The 9,519-nt window shown below is 32.9% G+C and overlaps 1 protein-coding gene across 1 annotated transcript; it reads left to right on the forward strand.

Annotated features, from left to right (window-relative positions):
* Positions 1 to 668: 668 nt before the first annotated feature.
* LOC105344322 (uncharacterized) lies at positions 669 to 9,201 on the forward strand. Its single transcript, XM_034467856.2, has 8 exons — positions 669 to 1,094; positions 1,218 to 1,319; positions 2,097 to 2,171; positions 5,910 to 6,242; positions 6,499 to 6,657; positions 6,787 to 6,909; positions 7,197 to 7,217; positions 7,344 to 9,201. Exons 3-8 carry the CDS (start codon positions 2,114 to 2,116, stop codon positions 7,451 to 7,453), a joined length of 804 nt encoding a protein of 267 aa, XP_034323747.2. The 5' UTR covers positions 669 to 1,094; positions 1,218 to 1,319; positions 2,097 to 2,113; the 3' UTR covers positions 7,454 to 9,201.
* Positions 9,202 to 9,519: the final 318 nt, after the last annotated feature.

Below are 9,519 nucleotides of genomic sequence, written 5' to 3' on the forward strand. Positions count from 1 at the left end.
AATATGAATATGCGTAACTTTAAAACGAAATGGTGAACACTAACTTTACACATGCTTTTAATACATAATTAAAATACCCCTTAACCATGATTTAGAACCCCATCAATCAAAGTAAAACTAAAACATTTCAGTTTCTCATCATATCATTGCATCCTGTCTCCCGTTTGATATTTAGAAGAAGAAATATATACTAGTAATTGTTTTTAAGATCGTCAATTCTAGCGGTATTAATTTAAAATTGATGGCCTTTTGGACGAAGGGAGTGATACATTTCCACTTTTTATTCCCTTCCTCTACAAAATTAAGTCAAGATTGGTCAGTTAGTTCCCTGGGAGAAGCTTATACATTAATGGTAATACGTTTCCAAACCGGCGTATTTCACTCAAATGTGTTCTTACATGTTCATAACGTCGAAGTCAAAACTGTAGATAAGCATCGATTAGATGAAAAAGATTCAAGGTATTCCGAAATCCGTGTAAAAGGTGTTGCAAAAAGGGGTGAGAACAGGTGAAATAAACGATGGTGACACATGCATGTTATGAAGGCGCATGCCTTAGTTCATATTTGGGGTTGAAAAACCATGTATTTTATTCTAGGTATTAATAAATGGTATAATTATCCTTTTTTGTGAGAAATTACTATCATATCAGTTTTTGCAAATTATTGTCACGAATGGTCCGCAATAAACATGGCCGGAAAGTAAAAATGGGGGAAAATCCACTATATAGTAGGTTTTCCGTGGGGGTAATCTGGCTATAAAAAGGGGGAAAGCCCACTATATAGTCAGCTTTCCGTGGGGGGAAAACTGCTATATAGCCATTTTTCCGGGGGGAAGAACTGCTATATAGCCATTTTTCCAGGGGGGAAAGATGGCTAGGGGGAAAAGGCACTATATAACACCGTAACCGTGTTGTCATCGCTGGAAAATTAAGTATGTGATGATGGAAATGGATTTAAAATGATTTTGAAGGATAATTTTAGGCAAATAAATGCGAGGAATTGATAAAATAACACCACGGAGTTGATGTTTAATGTCGGTTGGATAGCGAAATAAAGAAAATCTAGAAAACTGGTTGCCATCCTGTCGCTCACTGGTAAGATTTTGCCTGTTTCTCATTTATTTACAAAAATTGATAAAATCGCCGACTCATGTGATTTATCTTGCACTTGTTACCTAGATAACTGCAACTGCGAATGAATCTTAATCTTTTTTTTAGGTCGTGTGCGCAATCCTAAGTGACCGTAACCGTGTTATCATCGCTGGAAAATGAAGTATTTGATGATGGTCGTATTATTTTGGGACATACTAACATGAAACGGTATTATTTATTGGCTGTGTTTTCTTTTTCATTTTTAAACTATCATTTTGAAAACAAAGATTTCCTACAGCATATTCTCGAGTCAAGGGTTTTGATATGTAGTATTTCTATGGTTCAAAAATCCAGACATGTAAACTTGTAAATCCGAATATGCGATCGTGTTGATGTGTGAGCCTGAATATATGTAATTCTGATCGTGTAACCTATAAAACTAGGGCAATAAACAAATGTAAGATTTGATTCAGTTCCTTCGCATGATGCACATGTTACAGCTTTATTGTTTTCATAAGTTAATTAAACTTTAAACTCGACACACTTTCAATCCGTCGTTTCTGCATTTGTGTCTTCAGGCTCGGCAATAGCACATCTGACATGGAATGGACGTTGTTTAGAAAGCAATTATTGCACTTTCTACAATTACTGCTAAATATGTATCCATTTACTATTATCTTCTCCAAATTTAAAAACAGAAAAACTTTTCCGAAAATTTGGAAACCGTGTCAATTTGTCATGCACTGTATGTAAAACATGTTTGTAAAACCTTCAATAGTCTATGATAAAGAAAGATAACTCTTTTATTTGTTAAATTACATGATCCTAAAAATAAAACTGGGTTTTTATAAATGTATTTGTAGATATGACGTATTTCAATCTAAAAATGCAATGTAGTCAGATAAAATCCCATTTATTTTTTTTTTTATTTTCGATTCAAATGAACATAACATATGTAATTTGGACTTCATGTACACAACATCTTTGTTAACATCGTATCTGTAGATAAAAGCAGAACGATTATGAGGCCAGCGATTCCATTAATTGCCGGGATAGTTTTGGGCATACTAGGAAAAAATGGTAATCTTGTCTATTATATTATTCATTCTCTGTTCCTTTTACTAGTATACAATAGTACAATCGGGTAGTGTACGAAATTATCACAATAAAATCGAGATTTGCGTTTGTGAATAGCGAGCCTGGCGCGTCTTAGAAATTTAATTATTCTTAATTGTGTAAGTGAAAGTAATAGAATGATAAAGATATAAGTTAAATTATTATTATTGGTAATACCGGCGATTTTTTTTATTAATGAAAACGAACATGATCTTATTGAATATTGCAAGTGAATATGATTACCTCTGAAATTAATACAGGTTATTCATATGACGTGTGTATTCATATAGGTATAAATTTTAACAGGTATTTTATATACTCAAATCATTGGGTATACGTTTTTATTTTAACTATTTCTACAAATTTGTAAAACATTAAACATATATAAATGCACTGCCCAAATTTAAGGAACAATAACTTAAAAATAGATGATAAAAATAAATAATTAAGACTAATATATAATAATCATCGAAGACAACTATTTACCTCGGCTCAGTCTCGATAAATAAATGCTGTTTTGTGTGACAATAAACTTTCTATCGTATTTGATCATAGCCAGTAAATAGGTACATATGGAGGGTAATCGTGTTCAAAAATCCAGACATGTAAACTTGTAAATCCGAATATGCAATCGTGTTGATGTGTGAGCCTGAGCATGAATATGTGTAATTCTGATCGTATAACCTATAAAACTCGGGCATAAACACGTGTAAGATTTGACTCAGTTCCTTCGCATGATGCACATTTTGCAACTTTATTGTTTACATTAGTTAATTAAACCTTCAACTTTGCACACTTTCAATCCGTAGTTTCTTCATTTGTAACTTCAGGCTCGGCAATAGCACATCTGACATGATACAAGTTGACAAATGTAAAGTCTACAAGTTTGTCGAATTTTGACATGACCTTATATGGAAACAGTGACGTCACTGAGAGAAAAAGGCTAGCTGCAGGTAAAGGCATGCCGTTATCGCCGGAATAGGGACTGAATATTTTAAAATAAAAAAAAAAAATTAGGTAAGCCTATAATCATGTTATCTCTGGATAACAACATTTCATAGAGTATTATTTTTCGGAAAATTAAATTATGAGATTGGTGTACATTTTATCAAGAGAATGTATAAAAGATGCGAGTAAAGAATTCGATCGGCTTCAGATATCCTCTTAGAACTGAAAAAAATACATTTAATTAATGACTTTGTTTGAATACACGTGTATAAAGATATATACGCATTTTTATTCATAGGCGTCTGAACTGGGAGGGGGGCTAGGGGGGGGGGGGACTTAGCCCCCCCACCCCACTTTTTTGCCAAGTTAGACCTAACCATTAGGAACATAGCAACAGGGAGGAATCTACCCCCCTACTTTTTCCTCGCAACAAACAAAAGTGTTCCTTAAAAGACATTAAAGAGAATGAAATATTAATAGTGATATTGAAAATTAAAGTCATAGTAGGTATACTAGCACCCACACCCCCCCCCCCCACCACCACCACCACGGATTAGGAATTTCATGATTTGGGGGGGGGGGGGGGAATTGGGCAGGTAAGATTGGAGTTATTGGTATACCCCCCCCCCCCCCCCGGATTAGAATTTTCATGATTATGGGAATTCAATATTTTTCATGATTAGTTTAGGCCCCCCCTTTCAATTTGCTTCCGACGCCACTGTTATTAGAGTACATGCAACAAATTGTTAAAGTATAGGCCTCGGCTGAATTAAGAAAAAATCTCCAAATGCATCCTTATCGCTACCACAAAGTTGTGTCAAGACCCCCCCCCCCCCCCTCCACGCGAAAAATTACACGGGGTCCGTCAGCTGAGTTGCAAAGTTATCGATAAGAAAAACAAACTATTTAATTAGAAACATTGGTTTTGAGATTGTGATTACCCGGTAATATGATACATAAGAAGCGACACCCTCTTTTAAAAAAATGAATAAAAATTCCAAAGATAAGGTTAACTGTCGTGAAATTAAAATGTGTATAAATTATTTTAAGAAATGTTTCTTTGCATTGTCGGCAATATATAGAAAAAAAGCCTATCATGCAGGTAAAAATTGACATTTTTTAAAAAACATTTTAAGCAATTATTACGGGATTGAGTATGACGTCCTGAATGTCGGTTCAATACAGACTCACTTTGTGAAGTTGGCTGATAAAAAATTTCTGGAGAGCTAGTATAATACAGCTTTACAGCCACTTGTGAACTAGCTGCAGGTCTGTATAGCTCCCTGTCTAAAAATACAGATGGACGATCTTTGAGCTACAGTGCCTCCCATAGTAAAACTTCAATTTACGGCGCACAAAAAATATGCGCTAGTTTTTTATATTATTATTGAAGATTGTGTTATTATTTATCTTTCACTTACACAACAACAAAAGGTATAAATACATGTAAAGTAACATAAATTTTTCCGCGAAAAATTACCAAATCCTTGCAGGTAGTTTATTCTAACTAATTCAGAAAAATAACAAGAGTAAAAATGGGGTACTCTATATGCAATGTTTTTGCCCAAAAATGACTAAGTTCAACAGCTGATATTTTTATAAATAATCAGAAATCAAAATCCTAGCAATTTGCATACTTCTGATATATACGTATAAATGATCTGCAAAAGAACAACTTCCTATCTTGAAAACTGTTCGAGGAGTTATCGGTACAATAAGGGTACCTTTTTGACAGCCACTCACCCGTCTGCAATTTTTGCTATTTCAATAATCGGAAACCCGGTTAAAAATTCACTCTCAAAATTCTTAGAATTCAGAAGCAATGGAGTTACATGGGACCTCACGGCGGTCTTCGAACCCCATGCCGCTCAAAATATATTTACCCCCTTAGGAAATTTCTTGATCCGTCTCATTTCTAGAAAAGAGTACGCATTTACTTATATTCCAGTTTAAATTACATGTCAATTTTTTTTTAGAGATATATAAGATATTAGGCATTTCCTTTTATAATTCCATGAGAATTATATTACGGAAATTAGCGCATCGGCAACGATTTTTTTTTCTACATGAACCTCTTTCTGTTTGGTCCAGTTTCAATCATACCTCAATTTTTTTTTTCTAAAAATAATACCGGTGTTTTCGATAGAAAAGGTGTCGTTCATTAAAAGCTTATTGCAACAGTTAAGCTGAATATTATGTTTATTTTTCGTTCATTCCGGTCCGGCGGTTACGGCATGCCTTTTCCCGCAGCAAGGCAGTTGCCATATAAGGTCATGTCAAAATTCGACAAACTTATTTGTCAACTTTTATCATGTCAGATGTGCTATTGCCGAGCCTGAAGTTACAAACGCAGAAACTACGGATTGAAAGTGTGCAAAGTTGAAGGTTTAATTAACTAATGTAATCAATAAAGTTGCAAAATGTGCATCATGCGAAGGAGCTGAGTCAAATCTTACACGTGTTTATGCCCGAGTTTTATAGGTTATACGATCAGAATTACACATATTCATGCTCAGGCTCACACATCAACACGATTGCATATTCGGATTTACAAGTTTACATGTCTGGATTTTTGAACACGATTACCCTCCATAGGTACATGTATACCGTGATACGATATGTCAACTAGTCTTCATGAAAATGGTTTTGAAAGTGGAGAATTTAAAAATATTTCAACCTAATATGTCTCAAAGGAATCAGTGATATGTTGCTTAAAAAGCAATTAATAATTTTTTTGGATTTTTTTTTTTACAGGAAATGGTGCGTCAGTGTCCATTCCTGATGAATCTATTAAGGAGATTTGTGCTGGAGACACAATTTGTGAAGATATCAAGCTAGAAGCAAACACTAGCCAAATAATTGAGGTCATTCTGCGGCAACAACAAAGCAATACTTTTCTTCAATGCAGTATAAGTCCCAACGAAGAACCCAAATGCGCACCAGATTCTTCTGTTTCGTTCAAGTACCAAAGAGAAACTCAAATATTACAGTTCTGCATGAAATTCAACCAAACGAAACATTCTGAAAATAAGATGGTCGTGAAAAGAAATGAAGAGATTTATTTGACAATATTGCTTCTGTCATGCAGTAAGTGTACAACATTGATTTATAAGATTTCTGACAAAAAATGCTATAAAAAACTGAAACATTTAAGACTACAAAAAGAGAAAATTTAACATATCTTTAACAATAATTTATCACAAGATTTCAAAAATATCTGTATTAGTACACAACTGCTGATAATAGCTGTCGTAAGTATTTTCATGATAACTAACAGCTAGGCAATTGGAAATGTTTTTTGAGTATATGTACACACGTAACATTTAACAATACGTTGTTGTAGAGGATGATTTTAAAGCATCTGCTGTTCATAACAAAACCCACGTGACAGTCACGTGTGAGCACGATGCTTTCAAGTTTTCAAACAGCGGGATTGAAATTGAAGGAGAAAGCAACATCGTGGCGCAGTGCGTATGGAGCAGACAATGCATTGGAGCTGAAGGTTGCCATTTTGATTAAATATTTTGCTCTTAAGGCGAACTATTCTTTCATCGTATGGTTAATGAAATACACGGTTTAAAAAAAAAATTAATCAAGTACTTAATGTGGTTTGACTATTAAACATTTTCAGAGGTGGCCAGTGGGATTCAGTTTATCACAGAATATGACCCAAAGATCAAATACAGTTGTGCAATGGATGGTCAGTCGGTCCAAATTAATTATACGGAACAAGAAAATCATATTCCACATCAAGGTAAATATTGTTCTTATTGATAATTAAATAAAGTAGCATCATAAATGTTAATAAGATATTAATCGTGAAAAGAAATGGAGATATTATTATAATAATATTGCTTCTGCCATGTCGTAAGTGTAAAACATTGATTTATAAGAGAAAGTTTTACATTTTTTATTAATAATTAATCATAATAGCATCATAAATGTTAATTAGTAAGTTAAAATTGATATTTAAAATTTATGTGTATGTTATTTTGTTAGTTAAACTACATTTTATCTGTAATTCGATTTTTTACATTTTAGGAATCCCCAACTCAGATCAAGGTAAACATTGTACTTAATTATTTAATATAACAATATCAATTAATGTTAAAATTGACATCCAATATCCATATGATTGTATGTTATCTGTCTTCTTAAACTATATCTTATCATTATTTTTTATTCCAGGCACTGGTAGACCCAATCTACTGACCTGTCTATATTTTTGTATTATTGGTTTTCTTTCTCGGTTATTTATTTACAATATGATATACAATATTCATATCAATGTTATCTGACGTCCAGTAGGGTACATATGGTTTTTTTTTTCATTTTACTTACTATATATGTATTTATTTTTGTACGATTTATTGTATGTATAAGTCAAACGCATGGTTCTTGGTTAAAAACAACACATTAATCATAGTTAGCTGTGGAAAGAGCTCCTTACATGTACACAAACTCTCATACACATTTGTCGACAGATTGGATATACTTGGAGATTTTGAGATGAATGATCAATATAACGATAAACTCACTCTGAAGATTTAATTCTAAATCATTCATCCACCAGATGATTTTTTTTTTTTACAGCTGGCACATTTTTTTAAACAACTTCATTTTTTTATGAGTTAATGCCAGGTTGGTTGAATTTAAGTTGCAAATTATCAACGTGATTTTTCAATTTCATTTCACATTTGTGAATATTCTAAAAAAAAATGTTTCTTTTCATACCCGGGTATACATATTGTTTAGAAACATTTAATCCCATTTCATAGAATTCTCAATACGAATCTAGTCAAAAACATGAATGAGTCTGAATAATATTGTCACACGCTTTTATATTTGTGTAGCAGGAATGGGTTAAATTCACGTTCTATATATTGAATTTCCCTATATATGCCCCTACTTTTGTTTATAATAATATTTGGGAGTTTCTAGTTTATATACCTACTTCCGTGGATACTATAAATAGGTTTGTTTTGACATATAGATCGATAATAATCCTTCACACGTGTTCGATCATTATAGGAAATATCCAGTTTTTGTTTATACTTTTCTATTGGTTAATATACCGGAAGTAACCTTTTTCGGGTGGTGCAAAATACAGTCAAAGGTCATACCCCTACAGTCTATTCACTAGATTTAACGTTATATTTTTCTATTGTCGTGGTTTGCTATATAAAGCCCCGAAATTTGTAGTTTCTTTGCGACTTGTTAAGCATTAATTTGCTGTAAGTTTATCACTTCTCTAACATTGATTATATGATATTAAACAGGTTGCACCCGTTAGGAGAATAGTTTGATCATTTTTTTCATTATGTTCGGCCCTTAAACTAAAAGTTAGGTGTTAGGTTCTTATTAAAAGGGATTTTGTATTAAACCTAGGCCTTTCCCCCGGCTAGGTTGGCTAGCGTTCCCGTACGCTTGGATGGGGAGGGGGGATGATTTTTGTTGATGATTTCCATGGTGGTGTTGATAAGGATTTTTGTTAGGAATTTTTTTATAGTAACATATTTTTTGTCTATAATGGCAGGAATTTACAATTGCTATCATCATTTTGTTTTTGTTTTTTTTTCTATAAAGTCGTATATAAATATTGTTGTTTGTTGACCCGTCCTATTACATTTGTACAAATGTTTTATCAGGTTTGAAATCATGTGAAAGGCACTTCTACTTTTACACTACATTTATTATCATATTCTGTTAATATTACGTATGTGTGAATGTCTGTTTCTTATCTTATATGCATTTAAAATTTCTTTTTGCAATTTTGTTGATATTTGATTAAAATTCAAATTTGAGTCAATGTGATAAAATATTAGGAATGTTTACCGTCAAAGTATTGTTTTCATGTCCAAAGAAAAGCCATTTGCATACTTCTTGTCCTGCTCCAATGTCTCCCAAACTTATGATAAAGGCATTTTTTTGTTTCTTTTTTTATCTCCGCATTTATAGGAGGATTTACTCAAATTGAGAGGTACAATGATTTTCAAATGTTTTATGTTTAACCTTAATAATAAATGGTATTAAATGTGAAATGCTATTGATATAAATTCTGAAACATTTTTGACACGCAATTACGAGCTTATTACTGCATTAAACTGATTCAAACTTCACAGATTCAGTACGTTCTATGGTCCATACAGCGACCTTTTTCAGCAAATACGATCTTCTGCTAGGTCGAATGCTGACTGACGTTTTTCATACTTATTGTTAGGGCATTATCATTCATTGTATTGTTTATGGATTTTCAATGAAGTCGGTGGTTGAAGTGGTGACACAGTACAATTCTACAATCGTTTTCAATGAATAATTCATATTCAATATTATTATTGTACAGGATAAAGTCATTGTGCCGTCA

The sequence above is a fragment of the Magallana gigas genome, chromosome 6, assembly GCF_963853765.1.
Source record: "Magallana gigas chromosome 6, xbMagGiga1.1, whole genome shotgun sequence".
Classification (NCBI taxonomy): Eukaryota; Metazoa; Mollusca; class Bivalvia; order Ostreida; family Ostreidae; genus Magallana; species Magallana gigas.